The sequence below is a fragment of the Hyla sarda genome, chromosome 6, assembly GCF_029499605.1.
Source record: "Hyla sarda isolate aHylSar1 chromosome 6, aHylSar1.hap1, whole genome shotgun sequence".
Taxonomy (NCBI): domain Eukaryota; kingdom Metazoa; phylum Chordata; class Amphibia; order Anura; family Hylidae; genus Hyla; species Hyla sarda.
Window position 1 is genome coordinate 140765164 of NC_079194.1, and position 25221 is coordinate 140790384.

Here is a 25221-nt window from a genome sequence, read left to right on the forward strand (position 1 = left end):
ACGTCATCCAATAGGAATGGCGTACGCAGCGGCGTAATGACGTCACTACGCAGGCCCAGTAAGGCCTTGTGGAAGACAGCAGAGGACCGGAGAAGACAGCGGACGAACGGAGACCAGGAGAGCCCAGGGGAGGCCCGGGGTCACCATCGCGAGCAGCGGGGACAGTTGAGAACAGCTTCCTATACTTTACATTGCACGAATCTCTCAGCATACGATGGATTCGACAAACGATGGCTCGTTTGGAACGAATTACCATTGTATGTTAAGGGACCACTGTATTACTTTACTGAGAAACAGTAGTGGACGCATGGAATAGTCTTCCTGCAGAATTGATAGCTGCAGATACAGTGAAGGAGTTTAAACATGCATGTGATAGGCATAAGGCTATCCTTCATATAAGATAGGGCCAGGGACTATTGATAGGATTCAGATTAATGGGCAGACTAGATGGGCCAAATGGTTCTTATCTGACACCACATTCTATATTTCTCTTCCATTCCTACATAACAACATCATGGAGCTGGTGGATGTTAGAGACCTTGTGCTTCTCCACCTTTTGTATGAGGATGCCCCACACATGCTCAATAAGGTTTAGGTCTGAAGACATGACCATCACCTTTACCCTCAGCTTCTTTAGCAAGGCAGTAGTCCTCTTGGAGGTGTTTTTGGGGGTTGCTCTCTCAAGGGAGGGGGGGGGGGGGATCATGTTCTGCATCAGTATGTCACAGTACATTTTGGCATTCATGGTTCCCTAGTGCCAGCACTCATGCAGCCCCAGATCACTTTCACCACCATGCTTGACTGTAGGCAAGACACTTGTCATTGTACTCCTCACCTGGCTGGTGGCACACGCGCTTGACACCATCTGTACCAAATAAGTTTATCTCAGTCTCATCGGACCACTGGATATGGTTCCAGTAATCCATGCCTTTAATCTGCTTTTCTTCAGCAAACTTTTGCAGGCTTTTCTGTGCATCATCTTTAGAAGAGGCTTCCTTCTGTGATGACAGCTATGCAGACCAACTAGATGCAGTGTGTTGGATCCTGTCTGAGCACTGACAGGCTGATCCCCCACCCCTTCAGTCTCTGCAGAAATGCTGGCAACACTGTAACTCTTATACATCCATTTCCCAAAAACAACCTCTGGATAGGATGCTGAACATGTACACTCAACTTCTTTGGTTGACCAGGGGAAGGCCTGTTCTGTGTGGGACCTGTCCTTTGAAACTGCTGTATGGACTTGTCCACCCTGCTTGCAGCTCAGTTTCAGGGCCTTGGCAATCTTCTTATATACTATCCCATCTCTATGTAGAGCAACAATCGTTTTTTTTAATCCACAGAGAGTTCTGAGGTGCCATGTTGAACTTCCATTGACGAGTATTAGATAGTGAGAGAGTGATAACAATAAATTTAAGACACCTGTTCCCCATTCACACCCGAGACCTTGTATCAATAACCAGTCGCATGACACCAGGATGACAAAATACCTAATCAGGCCCAATTAGGACATTTCCCCTTTGAGGTATACTGCCAAGGTATTGACATTAATGGCTGTGTGTTGAGTTATTCTAAGGGTACATTAAGCACTGTTATAAAGGCTATGCACTCACTACTTTACATTGTAGCAGAGTGTCATGTCATTTTTTGTAAAATGTTTACAAAAATGTGAGGGTGTATTCACATGTGAGATACTGTACATAAGTAGACAAGGCACACTACTTCATGGCAATGGTATAGCCCAATGTCAGTGGATAATGTGCCCTGCCCCACCACACTCACATTTGGGTATTGTTTGTGCTTCCGTAATGATTGCTGCAGCGTCTTTTGGAAAACTCTTTGATCCAAAGCTTAAAAAGAGAAAAAGAAGGCTCAATTTAAGACAGCATTATAACCATGATCACATCACATTGTGTCTGCCGTAGTGTGGAGTTTAGCCCGGCCTGTCCCGTCTCTCCCGCCCTAGCGTCCGCCCGGCCTGTCCCGTCTCTCCCGCCCTAGCGTCCGCCCGGCCTGTCCCGTCTCTCCCGCCCTAGCGTCCGCCCGGCCTGTCCCGTCTCTCCCGCCCTAGCGTCCGCCCGGCCTGTCCCGTCTCTCCCGCCCTAGCGTCCGCCCGGCCTGTCCCGTCTCTCCCGCCCTAGCGTCCGCCCGGCCTGTCCCGTCTCTCCCGCCCTAGCGTCCGCCCGGCCTGTCCCGTCTCTCCCGCCCTAGCGTCCGCCCGGCCTGTCCCGTCTCTCCCGCCCTAGCGTCCGCCCGGCCTGTCCCGTCTCTCCCGCCCTAGCGTCCGCCCGGCCTGTCCCGTCTCTCCCGCCCTAGCGTCCGCCCGGCCTGTCCCGTCTCTCCCGCCCTAGCGTCCGCCCGGCCTGTCCCGTCTCTCCCGCCCTAGCGTCCGCCCGGCCTGTCCCGTCTCTCCCGCCCTAGCGTCCGCCCGGCCTGTCCCGTCTCTCCCGCCCTAGCGTCCGCCCGGCCTGTCCCGTCTCTCCCGCCCTAGCGTCCGCCCGGCCTGTCCCGTCTCTCCCGCCCTAGCGTCCGCCCGGCCTGTCCCGTCTCTCCCGCCCTAGCGTCCGCCCGGCCTGTCCCGTCTCTCCCGCCCTAGCGTCCGCCCGGCCTGTCCCGTCTCTCCCGCCCTAGCGTCCGCCCGGCCTGTCCCGTCTCTCCCGCCCTAGCGTCCGCCCGGCCTGTCCCGTCTCTCCCGCCCTAGCGTCCGCCCGGCCTGTCCCGTCTCTCCCGCCCTAGCGTCCGCCCGGCCTGTCCCGTCTCTCCCGCCCTAGCGTCCGCCCGGCCTGTCCCGTCTCTCCCGCCCTAGCGTCCGCCCGGCCTGTCCCGTCTCTCCCGCCCTAGCGTCCGCCCGGCCTGTCCCGTCTCTCCCGCCCTAGCGTCCGCCCGGCCTGTCCCGTCTCTCCCGCCCTAGCGTCCGCCCGGCCTGTCCCGTCTCTCCCGCCCTAGCGTCCGCCCGGCCTGTCCCGTCTCTCCCGCCCTAGCGTCCGCCCGGCCTGTCCCGTCTCTCCCGCCCTAGCGTCCGCCCGGCCTGTCCCGTCTCTCCCGCCCTAGCGTCCGCCCGGCCTGTCCCGTCTCTCCCGCCCTAGCGTCCGCCCGGCCTGTCCCGTCTCTCCCGCCCTAGCGTCCGCCCGGCCTGTCCCGTCTCTCCCGCCCTAGCGTCCGCCCGGCCTGTCCCGTCTCTCCCGCCCTAGCGTCCGCCCGGCCTGTCCCGTCTCTCCCGCCCTAGCGTCCGCCCGGCCTGTCCCGTCTCTCCCGCCCTAGCGTCCGCCCGGCCTGTCCCGTCTCTCCCGCCCTAGCGTCCGCCCGGCCTGTCCCGTCTCTCCCGCCCTAGCGTCCGCCCGGCCTGTCCCGTCTCTCCCGCCCTAGCGTCCGCCCGGCCTGTCCCGTCTCTCCCGCCCTAGCGTCCGCCCGGCCTGTCCCGTCTCTCCCGCCCTAGCGTCCGCCCGGCCTGTCCCGTCTCTCCCGCCCTAGCGTCCGCCCGGCCTGTCCCGTCTCTCCCGCCCTAGCGTCCGCCCGGCCTGTCCCGTCTCTCCCGCCCTAGCGTCCGCCCGGCCTGTCCCGTCTCTCCCGCCCTAGCGTCCGCCCGGCCTGTCCCGTCTCTCCCGCCCTAGCGTCCGCCCGGCCTGTCCCGTCTCTCCCGCCCTAGCGTCCGCCCGGCCTGTCCCGTCTCTCCCGCCCTAGCGTCCGCCCGGCCTGTCCCGTCTCTCCCGCCCTAGCGTCCGCCCGGCCTGTCCCGTCTCTCCCGCCCTAGCGTCCGCCCGGCCTGTCCCGTCTCTCCCGCCCTAGCGTCCGCCCGGCCTGTCCCGTCTCTCCCGCCCTAGCGTCCGCCCGGCCTGTCCCGTCTCTCCCGCCCTAGCGTCCGCCCGGCCTGTCCCGTCTCTCCCGCCCTAGCGTCCGCCCGGCCTGTCCCGTCTCTCCCGCCCTAGCGTCCGCCCGGCCTGTCCCGTCTCTCCCGCCCTAGCGTCCGCCCGGCCTGTCCCGTCTCTCCCGCCCTAGCGTCCGCCCGGCCTGTCCCGTCTCTCCCGCCCTAGCGTCCGCCCGGCCTGTCCCGTCTCTCCCGCCCTAGCGTCCGCCCGGCCTGTCCCGTCTCTCCCGCCCTAGCGTCCGCCCGGCCTGTCCCGTCTCTCCCGCCCTAGCGTCCGCCCGGCCTGTCCCGTCTCTCCCGCCCTAGCGTCCGCCCGGCCTGTCCCGTCTCTCCCGCCCTAGCGTCCGCCCGGCCTGTCCCGTCTCTCCCGCCCTAGCGTCCGCCCGGCCTGTCCCGTCTCTCCCGCCCTAGCGTCCGCCCGGCCTGTCCCGTCTCTCCCGCCCTAGCGTCCGCCCGGCCTGTCCCGTCTCTCCCGCCCTAGCGTCCGCCCGGCCTGTCCCGTCTCTCCCGCCCTAGCGTCCGCCCGGCCTGTCCCGTCTCTCCCGCCCTAGCGTCCGCCCGGCCTGTCCCGTCTCTCCCGCCCTAGCGTCCGCCCGGCCTGTCCCGTCTCTCCCGCCCTAGCGTCCGCCCGGCCTGTCCCGTCTCTCCCGCCCTAGCGTCCGCCCGGCCTGTCCCGTCTCTCCCGCCCTAGCGTCCGCCCGGCCTGTCCCGTCTCTCCCGCCCTAGCGTCCGCCCGGCCTGTCCCGTCTCTCCCGCCCTAGCGTCCGCCCGGCCTGTCCCGTCTCTCCCGCCCTAGCGTCCGCCCGGCCTGTCCCGTCTCTCCCGCCCTAGCGTCCGCCCGGCCTGTCCCGTCTCTCCCGCCCTAGCGTCCGCCCGGCCTGTCCCGTCTCTCCCGCCCTAGCGTCCGCCCGGCCTGTCCCGTCTCTCCCGCCCTAGCGTCCGCCCGGCCTGTCCCGTCTCTCCCGCCCTAGCGTCCGCCCGGCCTGTCCCGTCTCTCCCGCCCTAGCGTCCGCCCGGCCTGTCCCGTCTCTCCCGCCCTAGCGTCCGCCCGGCCTGTCCCGTCTCTCCCGCCCTAGCGTCCGCCCGGCCTGTCCCGTCTCTCCCGCCCTAGCGTCCGCCCGGCCTGTCCCGTCTCTCCCACCTAGCGTCCGCCCGGCCTGTCCCGTCTCTCCCACCTAGCGTCCGCCCGGCCTGTCCCGTCTCTCCCACCTAGCGTCCCCCCGGCCTGTCCCGTCTCTCCCACCTAGCGTCCGCCCGGCCTGTCCCGTCTCTCCCACCTAGCGTCCGCCCGGCCTGTCCCTCCCACCTTAGGGTCTGCCCAGTCCTACTGAGGTGGTGTGTAAAGAAAGCTTTCATCCAATACCAAGTTCATTCTGTTGCTCCCCAGACTTAAGGGTGAGTCCAGATGACTTCAGCAGCTGTGTAAAGAGGTTGTCACAGTCCTGCACTGAATCCTGAGGTTTCAGATTCTTACTGCTCCCACGTCGCTTCTTAATCTCTACAAAAAATTAAAAAAAAGTGCTCAGAATGGATAGGCAGAATACAAGCTGGGATGGTGGGTATCAGCTTAATGATGGGGCATAACAAATAAACAGGGAAGGGGGGATTGAATCGGGAGGATATAGACAACTTTTACTCAGTGGCATGCTCTTCCCATTTACTCCTCCATCATAAATCCTCCTGTGGATGCAAGGAAGAGGAAACTAAGGCATAAAGATAGGGTGGGGAAACAGTATTGAGCTAAGGGAGATTCATGTGACCTGTACGCACTGGAGGCTCCACCATGCTCCTCTTCATTCTCTGGCTTCTTCTGACGCCGTTTTCCAATCATTATCGTCTTCTCTCTGGAACAAGGGGACAGGTCTGATGTTGTGTCCGGACTTCCCACATAAGGCTGCGTTCACACCATGTTTGGGCTTTACATTGCTGACATGTACATTCACGCTGCTAGACCCGACTTAAAAGGGTACTCCGGTGGAATTTTATTTTATTTTTTTTAAATCAACTGGTGCCAAAAAGTTAAACAGATTTGTAAATGACTTCTATAAAATGTATCTTTCCAGTACCTATTAGCTGCTGAATACTACAGAGGAAATTCTTTTATTTTTGGAACACAGAGCTCTCTGCTGACACCTCTGTCCATTTTAAGAACTGTCCAGAGTAGGAGAAAATCCCCATAGAAAACATACGCTGCTCTGGACAGTTCCTAAAATGGACAAAGATGTCAGCAGAGAGCACTGTGGTCATGATGTCAGCTGAGAGCACTGTGTTCCAAAAAGAAAATAATTTCCTCTGTAGTATTCAGCAGCTACTGGAAGGAAGGAACTTCTAAATCCGTTTACCTTTCTGGCACCAGATGATTTAAAGAAGTACTCCACCCCTAGACATCTTATCCCCTATCCAAAGGATAGGGGATAAGATGTCAGATCGCAGCGGGACCCCCGGGATCTACCATGCAGCACCCACCTTTAGCTGCTTCCGGGAACCGCTGGAGGTCCTCAGGCTGAGTCCATCTCGACCATGAGGACGGAGCATAGTGACGTCACGGCTCTGCCCCCGTGTGACGTCTGTCACGCCACCTCCCATGGGCTTGTATTGAGGGGGCGGGGCGTGTCGTTACACGGGGGCTGGGCCGTGATGTCACTATGCTCCATCCCCATGATCGCCAGTAATCAGACCCGGAGCGAACACGCTCCGGGGACTGATTCTAACGGGGTGCGGGGTGGAAGATCATGGGGGTCCCAGCAGCGAGACCCCCGCGATCAGGCATTTTATCCCCTATCCAAAGGATAGGGGATAAGATGTCTTAGCGCCAGAGTACCCCTTTAAGAAAAAAAAAAAAAACGTTTTCCACCGGATTAACCCCTTTAAGCTTAGATTTATCTATCTGCATGATAATGTCTTTGTTGCTCTTAACCAATCACAGCTATACTTTCATAACTTAAAGAGGTCTGGTAAAAGAAAGCTTAGCTGTGATTGGTTGTTCTGGGCAACAAAGAATTTTTGTCTCCTGCATATTAATAAATCTCCATTGTGACTGTGTTCGGTCTGTTTTCTGGTATGATCCTGCTTCACTTCTGACTCTCACAAAATAAGAGTACAGTATATGTTTGGGATCTAGACTAGAGATGAGCGAACTTACAGTAAATTCGATTCGTCACGAACTTCTCGGCTCGGCAGTTGATGACTTATCCTGCGTAAATTAGTTCAGCTTTCAGGTGCTCCCGTGGGCTGGAAAAGGTGTATACATTCCTAGGAAAGAGTCTCCTAGGACTGTATCCACCTTTTCCAGCCCACCGTCGCACCTGAAAGCTGAACTAATTTATGCAGGATAAGTCATCAACTGACGAGCCGAGAAGTTTGTGACGAATCGAATTTACTGTAAGTTCGCTCATCTCTAATCTAGACCAAGAGACGACAAGTAAGTGGGCCTAGTATATCATGCCACATCTTTTTGCTAGTATCTCTAAGCATAGCAGCAATGTAAGCCTGAAGGTGGTGTGAATAAAAACTCCAGGTCCCCATACACAGCTAGGGTTGCCACCCAATCGATATTTTGGCCACCCCGTCTGTATTTTTATATTAAAAAGACCGGCCATGGAATGCCCGGCATTTACACAACAAAGCCCCCCAACTCCCGAAATGTTGCAACCAGTGTTTCCCAACCAGAGTTCCTCCAGCTGTTGCAAAACTACAACTCCCAGCATGCCCGGACAGCCGTTGGCTGTCCGGGCATGCTGGGAGTTGTAGTTTTGCAACAGCTGGATGCACCCCTGGTTGGGAAACACTGACCTATACTATATACACTACTACTATATAGGCCAACGTGCTGGGAGTTGTAGTTTTCATTTGGGGCAGCTGCTGAGCCACTGGCTGAATCAGGGCATGCTGGGAGTTGTAGTTAGTAACTAACTGCAACTCCCGAATTTATTTATTTTTTTTGCAAGAAAGTTGGCAACCCACACTCTCCACATTACAAATCCTAACCTGAATGCAGGTTATCAAGTTGTGGCTGCAATACAGATGGAAAATGCTGCCTGTGTGTGGGGCCCCTGAGAGACAAAACAATCAAAGAGGGCCCCATACATTGTGTTATCACAGGGAGGGATTTGGGGGTCACAGACCCTGCATGCAGCTGGAGAGACGGCCCACGTCTTCTGTATTCCACTCCATCTCTTACCTATATGTGAGTGAGGGGAAAGTTAGGTGACAACCAATATGGCCGCCGCACAAAATAGGGTGTCGGATCTGTACACAGGGCAGCGATCGCAGTCCTCAGGAGCCTCCAGATGATTCCACGAGTCTTTCCCGCGCTCGTCTTTGCTATATGCGGACAGCCAATCGCTGCTCGGGATACAGTCTGGCCCCGCCCCTAAGTCTACAGTGTGAGCGCTGATTAGACCGCGCATGCAGCAGCAGAACTACGTATCGCGAGAGCCCTGGGCAGCTTGCTGTACGATCGGTAATCTAGTCTCCTGACAAGGTGGGCGCGGGCTTCACTCAGGGTGTCCTTGTCCTGTCAGAGAATGGGGGATCACAGCCCAATGGCAGATAGTCTGTCACCCATTTATTCCTATAGTTGGGTCACTGTCCTGTCAGAGAGGAGAATAAGGGGGTTACAAAACGCAGGTCACCTTTACACACACTATATATATATATATATATATATATATATATATATATATATATATAGCTTATTCCTATGACGGGGCCACTGTCCTGTCAGAGAGGCAGAATAGGGGTCACAGAGCGAGGGTCATATATATATATATATATATATATATATATATATATATATATAGCTTATTCCTATGGTGGGGCCGCTGTCCTGTCAGAGGCAGAATAGGGGTCACAGAGCGCAGGTCACCTATTTGTAAGGAGGTTAGTCCTCTAGTAGGGTCACTGTCCTGTCAGAGGAAGTAAACACTGCTGTACAACCAAATAAGGGGGTCGTCCTCTACTAGGGGTCCTTGTGTCAGATAGTGGGGGCCAATCATTTACCAGTTAGAAGACAGAGTTTTGAGTTAAGTGTGTTAAAGTGGGGGGGGGGTATCTGGCATTACCCTGTCAGTGGGGGTCATCCACCAACCAGACATTGGGGGAAAATTATCAAAACCTGCCTTTGAAAAAAATTATCAAAAAGGCCTTTGAAAAAAATGAAAGAAGCGATCTGATTGGTTGCTATGGGCAACTCAGCAACTTTTTCCTCTGGACAGGTTTTGATAAATCTCCCCCCATTGTGTTCTGTGAAAGAGTGGCTTGCCAATGTAGTGATTTGGGATTTGTAGTTTTGCAACATCTGGAGGGTCACAGTTTGGAGATTTACTGTGCAGTGGTTTCTCAACCGTGGCCCTCTAAATTTTGCAAAACTACAACTCACAGCATGCACGAACAGCAAACGGCTGTCTCGCCATGCTGGGAGCTGTAGCTGCTTGCCTCCAGTTGTTGCATAACTACATCTCCCAGCATGCCCTTTGGCGATCAGTACACGCTGGGAGTTGTAGTTTTGCAACAGCTGGAGGCACACTGGTTGGAAAATACTGAGTTAGGTAACATAACCTAACTGAAGGTTTTCCAACCAGTGTGCCTCCAGCTGTTGCAAAAGTACAACTCCCAGCATGCACGGTCTGTCAGTGCATGTCCTGGGAGTTTTGGTTTTGCATCAGCTGGAGGTTTCCCCCCCCCCCCCCCAGGGTACATTCACACGGGTGGGTTTACATTTAGTTTCCTGTCTCAAGTTTGAGCTGCGGCAAACTCACGGCCGCAGCGCAAACTTCTAGCGGGAAACTCACCGTAAACCCCTGCCTGTGTGAATGTACCCTCAAAACACTACACTAACACGTAATAAAGGGTGAAACACTACATTTTTTTACTAAAATATTGGTGTTACCCTACATTTTTCATTTTCACAAGGGAAAATAGGAAAGAAAAGCCCCCCAAAATGTGTAACTCCATTTCTTCTGAGTAAGGACATACCCCATGTGTGGATGTAAAGTGATCTGCAGGTGAAGAGAAGAGAAGGAGCATCATTGGGCTTTTGGAGACAAAATTTGTCCGGAATTGAAGGCCACGTGCATTTACACAGCCCCCATGGTGCCAGAACAATGCACCCACCACATGTGACCCTATTTTGGAAACTACACCCCTCACGTAATGTTATAAGGGGTACAGTGAGCATTTACGCCCCACAGGTGTCTACAGATTTTTGGAACAGTGGTCCGGGAAAATAAAAAATGTAAATGTAATTGTTCCAAAGATCTGTCAAACGCCAGTGGGGTGTAAATGCTCACTGCACCCCTTATAAAATTCAGTGAGGGATGTAGTTTCCAAAATGGGGTCACATGTGTAGGGGTCCACTGTTCAAAGCCCTCTGTGGTGCCAGTAAATGCACATGGCCTCCGACTTCCATTCCAAACAAATTCTCTCTCCAAAAGCCAAATGGCACTCCTCTTCTGAGCATTGTAGTTCGCCCGCAGAGCACTTTACATCCACATATGGGGTATTTCCATACTCAGAAGAAATGGGGTTACAAATTTTGTGGGGCATTTTCTCCTATTACCCCCTGTAATAATGGAAAATTTGAGGAAAAACTGCATTTTAGTGAAAAAATTTACTGAAAAGTCGTCAAACACCTGTGGGGTGTTAAGGTTCACTGGACCCCTTGTTAAAATTCCTTGAGAGGTATAGTTTCCAAATTAGTATGCCATATGTTTTTTTTTTTTTTTTGCTGTTATGACGTCATAGGGGTTTCCTAAATGCAACATGCCCCATAAAAACCATTTCAGCAAAATTCACTCCAAAATGCCATTGCCTCTCCTTCCCTTATGGGTGCACTAGAGGGCTCATAGCGCACTTTACATCCACATATAAGGTATTTCCTTACTTGAGAGAAATTGGGTTACAAATTTTGGGGGGCTTTTTCTACTATTACCCCTTATAAAAATTCAAAAACTGGGTCTACAAAAAAAATTAAGATTTTGAATTTTCTCCTTCACTTTGCTGCTATTCCTGTGAAATAGTATAGTATAATCGGTATATGATATAGAATAATGTGGAATAAAATAATGCAAAATGTCCAGTTAATTAAAACAATTTATTTATACAACAATGATACTTCTTGTGGTGTCCTTTGTAGGGCCCTTACATCAGACAAATCATGATAGGAAATGGTATCTAGCAGGGGTACTCAACTGGCGGACCACGGCTGTCAGTCATCCGGACCTCCGGCCGGATCTCCCCGTTATTCTTTGCAGGCCACAAAACATGTCAGGTCGCTGCACTAGTAGTTAGAGCAGTGTCAGGGTAGCAGGACCGCCGCTGCAGTGCAACAAGTAGCAGCGAGTCCGGGGTTAAAATCGCTGCCTATAAGGAGCGCAGGGGGAGCAGCGCTGACCGCTATACATTATGATGCCACAGCAGGTCCATTACTTCATCCCCAGCGCAGGGCTCTTTAAAAATCTGTGCAGGGCAGGACAGGTCAAGGGCTGCTGGGAGCAGACGCACACGTATGCTCCAAGCCCCTGACAGGTCCCTGCGTCTGACCCCACAGATCACCGGCAGTGCACACAGGAGCACAGAAACAGCACCCTCTGCGCTACCTCACATTTTACCAGCGGCACTGGAGGGTGAGTGTACTGGTGGGGGAGGAGGGAGAAGACCGAGGGGGGAGATGAGGAGACCTGTGACAGTGGCGTCGCTAGGGGGGGGGGGCGATGCCCCCCCCCCCCTAGATCAGGCCGTGCCACCCCAATTTTAAATAAATAGGGATATCCCAATACTAATATCGGGGCCAGGGGCGGAATGACCAGCTGGGTAAAGAGCCCGCTGCAGCTACTGAGGATATCCCTGCGCTGCTCCTGGTCTGCGTATCATTAGCAGAGACAAGCAGGGCAAGGATGAAGAGTACTGATTGTTGGCTCCGCCCCCAGCACGGGAGAGGACGGGGCCGAGAGCTGACAGGCCTCCACGGAACACAGAGCAGCTTCATGTGATGGTGAGTGATGTCCCTGTGTCCTGCCTCTCTCCCCCATGACTAGCAGTATATCCTGGGGCTGGGTGATGTGTATAGTAGCAGTCCAAAGGGGTCACTTTCCCTCCTCCAGTGTCCACAGGTCACCAACAGGTCACATTACCAGAACAATTTTTGGGAAAAATTGCGGCAAAAACCGCACAATTTTTGCCTCGATTTTTTCTATAAATTGTTCTGGTAATGTGACCTGTTGGTGACCTGTGGACACTGGAGGAGGGAAAGTGACCCCTATGGAAGGACAACATGTGAACACACTGCCAGTTTATCAATAATCCCTTAAAGAGGCACTGTCATTGTTAAAAACTTTTCATATATGGCAGGACTCATTATAATATGACATTTCACAATATACACTTGATAAAAAAAAAATTACATTTTCACCTGAAATTCAAGCTCAAAATAGCCACCACTAGGGGTCGCCTGTCTTTTAGCCAGACAGACTAGTCTAGATTTTACAGCATACTGGATACCAGCCGTAAAGCATACCGGTATCCAGTATAGGAGGTTTCTATTGAGTGTATGCAAAACTACAGATAAAGGATGTGTGGACATGCTGGGAGCTGTAGTTTTACAACAGCTAGAGGCAACAATGCTCTAACACAGTTCTTTACAAACATTGCAGTTTCAGTTGTTACTAAACTACAACTCCCAGCATGCTGAAATAGTCAAAGCTTTCTCGGACTCATGAATGACAAAGAAGTTGATCGGACATTCAGGAGTCTGTGAAAAATGAATGACACACATAGTGACAGCTATGCTGATTAGCATCCAGCTTTACTAGGAGAAGATAAAACAGAACATGTATTCATAAAAATGCTGTACTTTTATCTACAAAATCCTTGCACTAATTTTATAAAGATCTATTCTCATATTTATACATTTTATCCTGTTATGAATTCACCATAATGTCTTCTGATTACTGCAGGCAAGCTCCAAGTATCTTCCTCTGACACATGACACAGCATAAAACCAGAGAGGAAAGGGTTACAGAGTAGAGAGTACTGATTGGCTGACTGCCCAGGCTTGCTCCTGTGAGGGAGACAGACCGACACGCCCCTCCAGCCTGCACAATGAAAAAATAACTCACCAGCAGATAAAGGCTTATATCTCTGGATATATAGGTCCGAGACACACAAAAATGATATGCACATGATCAGGATTGGGTCCTGAGCAACATATCACTTTTTTCATTTTTTTTTGTACTATGACAGGTACGCTTTAAGGGTGCATTCACATGTACAGGATCTGCTGTATATTTTTGCTGCATATTTTGTGCAGCTGATTTTGCAACCCATTAGCTTCAATAGGTAGCAACATCAGCTGCAGAAAATATACAGCAGATCCTGTACGTGTGAACGTACCCTAAGGGCTCATTCAGGGGTGGATCCACAGTGTATTTTACGCTGCGGATCCGCCGACAACAGTGCTGCCTCTAACTGTGCCTGTATCTGTGCCGACCGCCTACAGTGCTGCCTCTATCTGTGCCTGCTCATGACGGCAATCCTCCGCTACGAGCAGACACGCTTTTGATGTGTATACTCGCGCACATCATGGCCGCTCCTCCTGCTCTCTTATGTGTGCGAGTATACACATCAAAGCATGTCTGCTCGTAGCGGAGGATTGCCGTTATGAGCTGGCACAGATAGAGGCAGCACTGTAGGGTCCATTGTTGGCGGATCCGCAGCGTAAAATATGCTGGGGATCCATCCGTGTAAATGTGCCCCCCCCTAAATATGAATGCTGGAGATGCCACTGCATGGATGGAAGGATGGGGAATGTGTGTGTGTGTGTGTGAGGAGACTATGGATGAGTTGGGGGGGGGGGGGGGGGTTGAGGACACTGTTAATGGATGGGGGGGTGAGGAGACTGTGGATGGATGGGTTGGGGAGGAAAGGAGAATGAATGGATGGGGGGGTGAGGGGACTGTTAATGGATGGGGATGAGGAGACTGGATGAATGGGTTGGGGAGAGCACAGTGGTATCATTAATTCTGGGGGCACAGTGGTATCATTAATTCTGGGGGCACAGTGGTATCATTAATTCTGGGGGCACAGCGGCATCATTAATTCTGGGGGCACAGCGGCATCACTACTTCTGGGGGCACAGTGGCATCACTAATTCTGGGGACACAGTGGCATTCATTTTGTGCGGCACAGTGGTATCCTTAATTCTGGGGGCATAGTGGCATAAATAATTCTGGGGCACAGTTGCATAATTAATTCTGGGGACACATTGGCATCAATTATTTGGGGCACAGTGGCATCAATTATTTGGGGTACAGGGGTACAATTAGTCGGTACAGGGCACAGTGTTTGTTGAAAATGTATTTTGGGGCATAGCGTGTGGCAGTAATATTGCAGGGGAATAGTGTGTGAGTAATATACCAGGGGCACAGTATATTGCAGTAATATACCAGGGGCCCAGTGCATGGCAGTATTATATTCAGGGGTACAGTGTATGGCAGAATTATTTTCAGGGGTAAAGTGTGTGGCAGTAATATACCAGAGGTACAGTGGGTGGCATTATTATATTCAGAGGGTACAGTGTGTGGTAGTATTATATTCAGGGGCACAGTGTGTAGTAGTAATATACCAGGGGCCCAGTGTGTGGCAGTATTATATTCAGAGGGTACAGTGTGTAGTAGTAATATACCAGGGGCTCAGTGTGTGGCAGCATTATATTCAGAGGGTACAGTGTGTGGTAGCATTATATTCAGGGGTACAGTGTGTGGCAGTATTATTTTCAGGGGTACAGTGTGTGGCAGTCATATACCAGAGGTACAGTGGCTTGCATTATTATATTCAGTGGGTACAGTTTGTGGTATTATTATATTCAGGGGCACAGTGTGTAGTAGTAATATACCAGGGGCCCAGTGTTTGACAGTAATATACCAGGGAGGGTACAGTGTGTGGTAGCATTATATTCAGAGGGTACAGTGTGTGGCAGTATTATATTCAGGGGTACAGTGTGTGGCAGTATTATATTCAAGGGTACAGTGTTTGGCAGTATTATATTCAGGGGTACAGTGTGTGTGACAGTATTATATTCAGGGGTACAGTGTGTGGCAGTATTTAGGTCCTACATCCTCCACACTCCAGTTGCTTGTTTGACACTGAGGCCACTATTTGTGAACCAGGCCTTAGCGTTCAGCTCGGACCTTCACCGGATGGCAGACCTGGATAAGCGAACCCTCGCTAAAAATAGTTGAGTACCCCTGGTATATAGTATATAGTGTACTACCCCAACAGACATCAGCTTTACTTAGCATTCATATACTGGCACAGTGCCGCACGCAGTATCTCTACAAGATACTATTTATACAGATACATTGTTGCAAACCTCCGGCAACCTAGAATTGTGAGACATTGCATTCTGCCTGTAGAAACTGCTTTGTTTTGGGGTGCCTTACTAATTGATTGAGGACAACTGGATCTTTATAGGGGTTTATTACAAACTACACATATACATATAAATACAAAGGGGGAACCTAACTAATTAAGGGATAGGGGTGCAAGGAAGAGGGGAAGGTGATAGGAAGGGGGTAGGAAGTGCTCTGTCTCTATCTCATCATCCTATAAGTAACACATATATAGCAGTCATCCACACACATAACCCATACATTGCCCATCCCAAGACATCTCCATGGCCAATCAGAACAGTTACAGTTTATTTGCATTGCAATCAGTTCTTGTCCTTTTGATGTCTTCTTGAGTGGGGGGTCTTCTTTGTTGTCCCATACTGTGTTGACAGATATCCAAGTTTCCTTGAGAATCACACCTTGGTGGGCTGACAGGATGATTTGCAGTCCATTGTATCCAACACGGCAGGGGCTGGTTTTATGGCTTATATTATTGGAGGTAACAAGAACTGTAGCTCACCTCCATTCTTATCACTCAGGTGCCAGGCTTATCGTATGGCTTTAAACAGGATGAAAGCAAATGATTGTCTAATCAGCTGTTTGCATCAACCACAATTCCTGGAGCCAGTCCTGCAGACACCCTACACCATTCCATCCATGAAATTCCACTGCATCCCATTATATTTGAGTCCATAATAAAAACACATCAAAATTATATTAGTGTGGCCAATGTTGGCTGCAACATACGCCCCTTTGGGCCTGAATGGCACACAAACACTTGGGCCACACCCAAAATGAAGTCCACAGTCTTCTGCACAGTCCTCTAGATTACAAAAGTCCATTTAGCTTCTGGATCCTCCTCAGGGCCATACTGGTAGAGGTAACAATTTTGAAGAGACTGGGCATAAATGAACATCGCACCATTCACTTACATTCACACTCCTATCAATGGGTATTCAACAACATAAATTATATAAAATATCATGTTCCCCTATACACACAGCTACCTGTGTCATTGACAGATACATAATTGTAAAAGACAATATCATGATTACATGTATAAAACAAACTCATAAGCTGAAACTGTATCCATCTGGTTTCTCATTTCTTTGAACAAATTAAGTTTACGGGTATATGTTCCATGACATCATGTTTTGACACTTTCCATTGAATGTAATTTGCCATGTTTGCACCAGCTGATCTCTCTTGGTGACCAGTAGATAGACCATTGCTTTTTAATTGTTAATAGGATTATTTGAAAAAATCTTTGACCGACAGAGGGATTAATTTAGTTGCCATCACATGTATGGCCTATATACACATCCAGGAACCAGCACATGCCAATCTTGTCTTTGCTTCACAAAGGATCCTGGGAACAAAAGAACAAGAGCAGCATCAGATTCTTAGCAGTATAATGTAATATATGCTATAACATCGAACTTCCTACATAAGAACCTTTCAAGCAGTTGCTGTACCCTGATTTCCTAATAATTCAAAAAATTCTGACCCATGGTCCATATGGTGCCTCCTCTATTCATTGTGTCAAAATAACCAGATCCAAGCTGGGTTCCTTCTTGCTAGTACTAACATTAAGACATATCCCTAAATAACTGACAGGGAGGAAGACATTTCCTAGATTCAACAAGCAAGGTAAACTCCTGACATGGCTGCACTTGCTTTGTCCCTGATTGGGCTTGTTACACCAATTCCCTCACATGTGGAACAAATGCATGCAAAAATAAATTTATCATGAAAATCTTTCACACCAAGTAACTTTTCTGGACCAATAACCATTTTAACGCCCCTTTGGTACCAAACAAAAATTAAAGGGGAAATGCATTGGAAGAAAAATATTTTTTGGGGAAAAAGCAAAAAAAAAATTCAAAAATCTAAGCAATGAACACAGCTGTTTCAAAAGCAAAAATATATGCTTAATAGAAAAAAACATACTCCTGGTCACCTGGAGCATAAAAGAAATAACACAATGCCGACACAAGATACACAATGAACAGGACATAAACAGACAACATAAAACATATCATAGATTAACTCAACTTTTATCTATCTCATGATGCATCTTTAGGTAATTCTGAGTAAAGGTCTAATCAATTCTATAGCATTCACACTGGAATCCCAGATTTGTAGTGGTCGCTCTTCATACATTTCAATTATCAATCTTCAGCTCATGATTGAAGTCTGTGATCTGTTTGGAAAAAGACATAAGAAAACAAACAAACATACACCTACAAAAGACACTTAAAAGACACTTGTCTAGCACAACACCTCCACATCACAATGGGATGTTAATTTGTATAATTGTTTGCAAACAATTGACCCTCTACACTTGAGCTCATTGATAAAACCACGGGGACTTTAAATTAGTGAATTGGCCAAATACACTAGATTATTTCCTAGAATAACCAGTTTCATTTGTTGACGTCTCACAGTTTATAACCTGTTGAAGAAGCATAGAGATTAGTATCTTTGCTGTAACATCACATGACAATGGTGGTCAGTCTGTAAGGAAACACAAACACAATTAGAATACAAAAACACACATGTAAAACAAATATAGATCTGTCATTTATATCTGTACCATATGTCCATATCTAGCACAACAAAGTTCCTCAATGTTTACCAACACATATTATCACACTGTGCTGTGCTATTAATCAATAGGGGTAGAGCAATCTGTGACCAACTCAAGAATAGTAAAAATGGCAGATTTCCCCATGGATTGTACATTGGGATATTAATGCCTGCCTTTTGCTGTTCACAAGGGGATGTGTCTTTCTGTTTCTTTGTCTCTTCCTCATTTACATTGGGGCACTGTTTTGTTGGGGAATTTGATGTAAATATAACAGGGTTAGTCTCCATATCACCCATCTCTTCACACCTTTGTGTGACTTCTTTATTCTGGGTGGGATTCTCCCCCTCAGGCTGAATGCTGCTAACCTCCTGCTGTGATGAATGGTCTATAGGCTCAGGATACACATTAGATGTCTCACAATATTTTTTAATATGTCCTGGTCTGCCACATTTGTAACAATATCTAACCCACCATTTCCTCCTAGGTCTATACACAACAGATATGTTTTCGGGTGTCTCATTCCTGTCTCCAGACCCTTCACACCAGTCCCTCAAAATATTGATAAATTTCTCATGGGAGCTGGTATTTCTCAGCGCCAATCTCGTGGTGTAATCTACGTTACATCTATTTGCCATGGAATACAGGAAATTGGTATCATCCTGAGACATTTCTGGGCAGTTATAAACAGACTTATATAGGGAGAGATAATCATTACAAAATATGACCGGATCATCACATCGCCTGAACCGCAACTTTCTTAGGGCATCTTCACCCCTAATGTCTCGTCCACCCAAAACACGCTGCAGCTCCTTCCTCCGGAATTCTGCACCTCTACAGTCATCATCTATGTGGGCAGATGTTAACTGCGCTGCCAGTGGCCCTGGAAGCCAAGCTCGGAGCAGAGACCAGGCATCTTTGTTATCTAGGTGATACTGCTTCACTACAGCTTCAAACCTATTGGATAAAGTTATGGGTGATTCGCTTGTATTACATTCTCCAATAACTTTACACAAATGGAGTCTGTCCTGGATGGTCAAAGCTGGAGGACTATCGTCTACCATGCCTGTTACCCCGCCCCCATCCATAGATGAAATTGTGCAGACATTTGTTACTTCACATTTATGCAATGTAAGGGACCGGATGTGCTGCTCTTGGCTGACTAGTCGGGATCTTGCTTTAGCCAGCTGCCCTTCTAAATCAGCTATCATCACCTCCATCTGACTAATCTTATTCTCTAAAGACAATAAATGGGACCTATTAGAGCCAACCTTAAGCTCATACCACTCTGCCAACTCCACCAGCCCTTTGTTACTTTCGGTTAATTCCTCTATTTCTGCCTTTAAATGTCCCAATTCATTACTGGACTCTGCAGAAATTTCAAGAACAGACTCTGCAATCTTATCTAAACTCTCTTTCATCTGCCTCCTCTCATTCTGCCACTTGGTCTCCTTCTCTTCCGCTATTTCCTTAATTTTCATAAGCAATAAGATTTCATTACCTAACTTTTCTTTCTTCCACTTCTTGCTATTCTTTTTACAACCAATGTTACCATTATACTCCTGGCACTGCATCCTCAATGCCATAAACTGATCTCCCAGAGACCCATCTGCACATCTCTGGTACTTAACAGAGGCATGCTTCTCCACAAACTTCTCCACAAGTTCCATATTAACAATACAGTAATATACAACAAACAAAACTAACAATACAACCACTCCTACAACAACAAGCAAAATCCTAGGCCTCACCTGACCAGTACCTTATCTAGAACAATGGTCTCACACAACATATATTCGGCCTACTCCAATGTAAAGCTCACTTCTAAAAACACAAAATAAGTCACACTTCCTTTACAGCTATAACTAATCACTACCAATAAAATGTCATACACAACCTGATTAATAGCTACACTAAACTTGCTAGGATCAGCTTACAAATAACATAAATGAAACAATACACTCACCAGGATTTCCTTTGTATCCAAGATCCAGATTCCTCGTTCCTCGATCTTTTCCTCTTAGAAATTTGGAGCAAAGCAGATTCGTTCCTGTGGATCCTCTGTGGAATTTTAAATCACAGTCCCATCTGGGGTGCCAAATGTAGAAACTGCTTTGTTTTGGGGTGCCTTACTAATTGATTGAGGACAACTGGATCTTTATAGGGGTTTATTACAAACTACACATATACATATAAATACAAAGGGGGAACCTAACTAATTAAGGGATAGGGGTGCAAGGAAGAGGGGAAGGTGATAGGAAGGGGGTAGGAAGTGCTCTGTCTCTATCTCATCATCCTATAAGTAACACATATATAGCAGTCATCCACACACATAACCCATACATTGCCCATCCCAAGACATCTCCATGGCCAATCAGAACAGTTACAGTTTATTTGCATTGCAATCAGTTCTTGTCCTTTTGATGTCTTCTTGAGTGGGGGGTCTTCTTTGTTGTCCCATACTGTGTTGACAGATATCCAAGTTTCCTTGAGAATCACACCTTGGTGGGCTGACAGGATGATTTGCAGTCCATTGTATCCAACACAGCAGGGGCTGGTTTTATGGCTTATATTATTGGAGGTAACAAGAACTGTAGCTCACCTCCATTCTTATCACTCAGGTGCCAGGCTTATCGTATGGCTTTAAACAGGATGAAAGCAAATGATTGTCTAATCAGCTGTTTGCATCAACCACAATTCCTGGAGCCAGTCCTGCAGACACCCTACACCATTCCATCCATGAAATTCCACTGCATCCCATTATATTTGAGTCCATAATAAAAACACATCAAAATTATATTAGTGTGGCCAATGTTGGCTGCAACACTGCGAAATACAGCACTACCTCTGTCTGTAAGCATATAGTGCTACCTATATTCTGCCAATCGGGGTACTGGTATCATATAAGTATTTCCTATCGTGGTTTGTCTGATGTAAGGGCCCTACAAAGGACACCACAAGAAGTATCATTGTTGTATAAACAAATTGTTTTAATTCACTGGATATTTTACATAATTTTTTTCCACATTATTTTATATCATATACTGATTTATTTAAGCCCAGGCTTGAGGAAAGTGTACCCCCACTACTTTACATGTTGATAGGTTGTATGGGATACACAACTTTTTCTCACATTAGTGCTCGTCTGGCATTATACAGTGGTCCCTCAACATACGATGGTAATTCGTTCCAAACGAGCCATCGTTTGTCGAATCCATCGTATGTTGAGGGATCCGTGCAATGTAAAGTATAGGAAGCTGAACTCACCTGTCCCCGCCGCTCGAGATGGTGTCCCCGCCGCTCCCGATGGTGATCCCGGGCCTCCGCTGGGCTCTCTTCTGTCTTCTCCGGTCCTCTTCTGTCTTCCGCAAGGCCTTACTGGGCCTGCGTAGCGACGTCATTACGCCGCTGCGTACGCCATTCCTATTGGATGGCGTGCGCAGCAGCGTATTGACGTCATCGGAGAGGGCCGAGAAGACGCCGGAAGACCAGCGCTGGACCCGGAGGGCACCCCGGAGCATCGTGGAGGGGTAAGTAATACTTACCGCAACACACGGGGAACATTAAGCTGCTATCCGGCAGAAGCTTAAACATTTGGCGCTGCCGGATAGCACTTAATGCGATGGACCCGACATAAAAAAGCATCGTATGTCGATGCTGACATCGACATGCGATGGCCTCTGAGAGGCCATCGTATGTCGATTTCATCATATGTCGGGGCCATCGTAGGTCGGGGGGTCACTGTATGACTATTGTCTTGGTTGTAGCTACCTATTTTACATTTTTATTCCTGTGAAACACCTAAAGGGTTAACAAACTTTCTGAATGTAATTTTGAAAACTTTGAGGGGTGCAGTTTCTATAATGGGGTCATTTATGGGGTATCTCTAATATGAAGGCCCTTCAAATCCACTTCAAAACTGAACTGCTCCCTAAAAAAAATTCAGATTTAGAAAAATTAGAAAATTGCTGCTGAACTTTGAAGCCCTCTGATGTCTTCCAAAAGTAAAAAAACATGTCAACTTTATGATGCAAACATAAAGTAGACATATTGTATTTGTGAATCAATATATAATTTATTTGGAATGTCTATTTTCCTTACAAGCAGAGAGCTTCAAAGTTAGAAAAATGCAACATTTTCTAATGTTTCATGAAATTTTGGAATTTTTCACCAAGAAATGGTGCAAGTATCAGCGGAAATTTTCCGCTATGTTAAAGAAGTATATGTCATGAAAAAAAAACAATCTCAGAATCAAATTCATAAGTAAAAGCATCCCAGAGTTATTAATGCTTAAAGTGACAGTGGTCAGATGTGCAAAAAATGCTCTGGTCCTTAAGGTGAAAATGGGCTTGGTCCTTAAGGGGTTAAACAAGAGAAGATCTCCCTAATGGAACATGTCTAGGATCAGCTTCTTCTAGCTGGACATACACTCACTGACAACTTTATTAGGTACACTGGGGGACATGTATCATTGCCTTTAGACTAATTTTCATGTCTACAGATTTTGCACAATTGTGCTTTTTTTGCATTTGGGCTGCGTTTTTTTGGGTGGATGATTTTCTAAAGTTGTCACTTGCTTGGTGTACCATAGACAACTTAATCCAGTGGACTGGAATGTATCATTTGCGCAAAAAAAACTTTTTTTTTTTGCGCAATTGTGCTTTTTTTGTGCAAAAATCAACTAAAAATCTACTAGTGGTAGGACACGTAGAAAAGTGTCGGACGATGCAGGAACCAGCCCTCAGCACTGCGGTACTACAACTAAATTAAAAATCCGTTGATGGCGGATTGCGCAGGTCCTTAGTGCATTCCGCCATTTATAAGCGGCATTCAGTTAACCTGGCGAACTGCGGCATCGCACAGGTTAACTGGCAGTAGTCCCGCTGTTTCCAGCAGGGGACAACTTCTGCAACACCCCCCAGGACCATCTGTCCTGATGGTCCTGGTCAGCGATCACTGTGATTGGTCCCTGTGGAATGGTTAACAAGGGCTGTGGGGGAGTGTTTTTTTTTTTAAATACATTTTTTTTTCAATGTGTTGTGTTTTTTTTATAATTGAATTTTCAGGGTGTCTTATAGACATAATCCATTATGAAGCCAGGGCTTAGCGTTAGCCCCAAAATCAGCTAGCGCTAACCTCCCATTATTATTACCCTGGTACCCACCGCTACAGGGGTGCAGGGAAGAGCTGGTACCAACAGGCCCGGAGCATCAAAAATGGTGCTCCTGGGCCTAGGCGGTAACAGGCTGGCGTTATTTAGGCTGGGGAGGGCCAGTAACAATGGTCCTCACCCACTCTGGTACTGGGGTAATAATTGGGGGTTAGCGCTAGCTGTTTTGGGGGCTAACGCTAAGCCCCGGCCTAGTAATAGATTCTGTCTACAAGACGCCTTCCACTACTAAGCCTCAAAATTCAATTATAAAAAACAACACATTAAAAATGTTTTATTTAAAAAAACACTCCCCCCCCACAGCCCTCATTAACCCTTTTATTGACATTTAAAAAAAAAACACTGTTCATCATCGCAATCCTCCAAATCTGACATAGTCCTCCGCATTCACGTATCTAAATTTCGAAGAAAAAAAAAAACAAAAAGTTTAGTAAATTTTTTTTTGTTTCCAAACAACAACAAAAACGCTAGAAAAAAATGCAAGAAAAACTGACAAAACGCAGGAATAAGCTGGGACAGTTTTCCTGGCATTTTTGCTGGTGGACAAAAAACCTCCATGGAATCCGAGCCTCAAAGCAATAGAGCAAAATCCCTGTGTCCACTTTTTCTGTGAGGTGTAGATCAGGTGTACAAATAGAACTGTGTGTAAATTTAGAACTTTGCACAAAATTTATCATGTGCCTTGCACAAGTACCAAAGTGATCTAAATAGACGTCTACCTACACCAGTGCTTCTCAAATAGTGGGGCGCGCCCCCCAGGGCTCCGTAAAGAGGGGCCGACTCACTCGCAAGCGGCGTCCCACACGGCGTCGGTTGCCTAGCAACTCTACGGCTGGATCTTACTTACGGCCCTGGCTTGTCAGTGTGGCTGCCTGGGAGAGGCGCTTTGAACTCCGGCGTGGCGCGCTGCTACGTTCAGACGTGAGGTCCTCACCTCACATCTAAGCACAGCAGCCCACCATGTCGGAGTTCACTGTGCCACCGAGCAGTGCGCCCGCCGCCCAGCTCTCTCTCGTACAGGCCCTGCTTGTCCTCAGGTACAGATCCCTGCTTGTCCTCCATGTAAAGAGCCCCGCTTGTTGTCAGTGTACAGAGCCCCGCTTGTTGTCAGTGTACAGAGCCCCGCTTGTTGTCAGTGTACAGAGCCCCGCTTGTTGTCAGTGTACAGAGCCCCGCTTGTTGTCAGTGTACAGAGCCCCGCTTGTTGTCAGTGTACAGAGCCTCATATACGTTAATAAGGATACAGTGTTATGCAGAGGTGTACTTATAACAATTTTATAGACAAATTATACTATTTACAGTCGCACGGGGGGTGCAAAATGTTTTCTTCTTCCTAGGGGGGGGGGGGGGGGCATGACAGAAAATAATTGAGAAGCACTAACCTACACCAACATTGATACATGTCCCCCACTGTTCATTTACTAGTTAACACAAATAGCTAATCAACCAATCACATGGCAGCAACACAATGCATCTAGACTTGGTAAAGACAAATTGCTGAAGTTCAAATGAACAAGGAAGAAAGTGGATTTAAAGGGGTATTCCAGGATTTTTTTATTTGACTATGCTACCGGGGCTGTAAAGTTAGTGTAGTTCATAATATAGTGTCGGTACCTGTGTGTGACGGTTTTCTCACAATTCTTGTGATTTTCACCCCAATATTTATTTTTACCAGCATACAAAATCACTGTTGTCTCAGATTTTTCCCAGCTTGCAATGCGGCTGAGACCTGACTCACTAGTCAGCTGATGACAGGGAGCTTGTCTGCTTCAATGGATGGAGGGATCGCTTGGTGGGAGAGGGATCAATCTGCAACTAATGCAACAGCTGTAGGCACCCTGATTGAAAACCACAGGTCTTTTGAATGGATGCAGCTCATTTATGTTTTAATGGGTGGGGTGGCTGATGTGTGGGAGGGAGGAAGATGGAATTATGGGATTTGTAGTCAAAAAAAGTAAAGTCAAACAGGAAATACCAGTTCACAAAAAGCTAGCCACAGTGTTATGGTAATCTCACAACACCTTCCTTAGCATGTCCATTACTGTCTGCCAGGTACGTACTAAAATCACCTTATGGTGGATAACCCCTTTAAGTGAATTTGAACCTGGTATGGTTGTTGGTGCAAGGCAGGCTGGTCTAAGTATTTTACAAATTGCTGATCTACTGGGATTTTAAAGCACAACCATCTCTAGGGCTTACAAAGAAAGTTTCTGTT

General features: G+C 48.3%; 2 protein-coding genes across 5 annotated transcripts in view; both read right to left on the reverse strand.

Annotated features, from left to right (window-relative positions):
- FANCD2 (FA complementation group D2) overlaps positions 1–8455 on the reverse strand; it is a 165435-nt gene extending 156980 nt beyond the window's left edge. Inside the window, exons 1-4 of one of the 4 annotated variants that reach the window (XM_056525269.1) lie at positions 8043–8455; positions 5633–5706; positions 5226–5360; positions 1780–1847 (exon numbers count right to left, since the gene is read on the reverse strand). In XM_056525269.1, coding sequence (XP_056381244.1) covers positions 1780–1847; positions 5226–5360; positions 5633–5693 — 264 coding nt within the window. In that variant the 5' untranslated portion in view covers positions 5694–5706; positions 8043–8455. Of the gene's footprint in view, positions 1–1779; positions 1848–5225; positions 5361–5622; positions 5707–7849; positions 7871–7986; positions 8008–8042 lie in introns of those variants that run through there. The other 3 variants (XM_056525270.1, XM_056525271.1, XM_056525272.1) reach the window with 3 other exon arrangements.
- Positions 8456–17883: 9428 nt separating this feature from the next.
- Positions 17884–20490, reverse strand: LOC130277464 (posterior protein-like). The gene has a single exon (XM_056528136.1). It carries the CDS (start codon positions 19504–19506, stop codon positions 17884–17886), a length of 1623 nt encoding a protein of 540 aa, XP_056384111.1. The 5' UTR covers positions 19507–20490.
- Between the last annotated feature and the right edge of the window lie 4731 nt (positions 20491–25221).

Bases quoted from the DNA above. Each gene is read 5' to 3' on its own strand.
- LOC130277464 (XM_056528136.1), bottom strand. From the start codon at position 19,506: ATGGAACTTGTGGAGAAGTTTGTGGAGAAGCATGCCTCTGTTAAGTAC.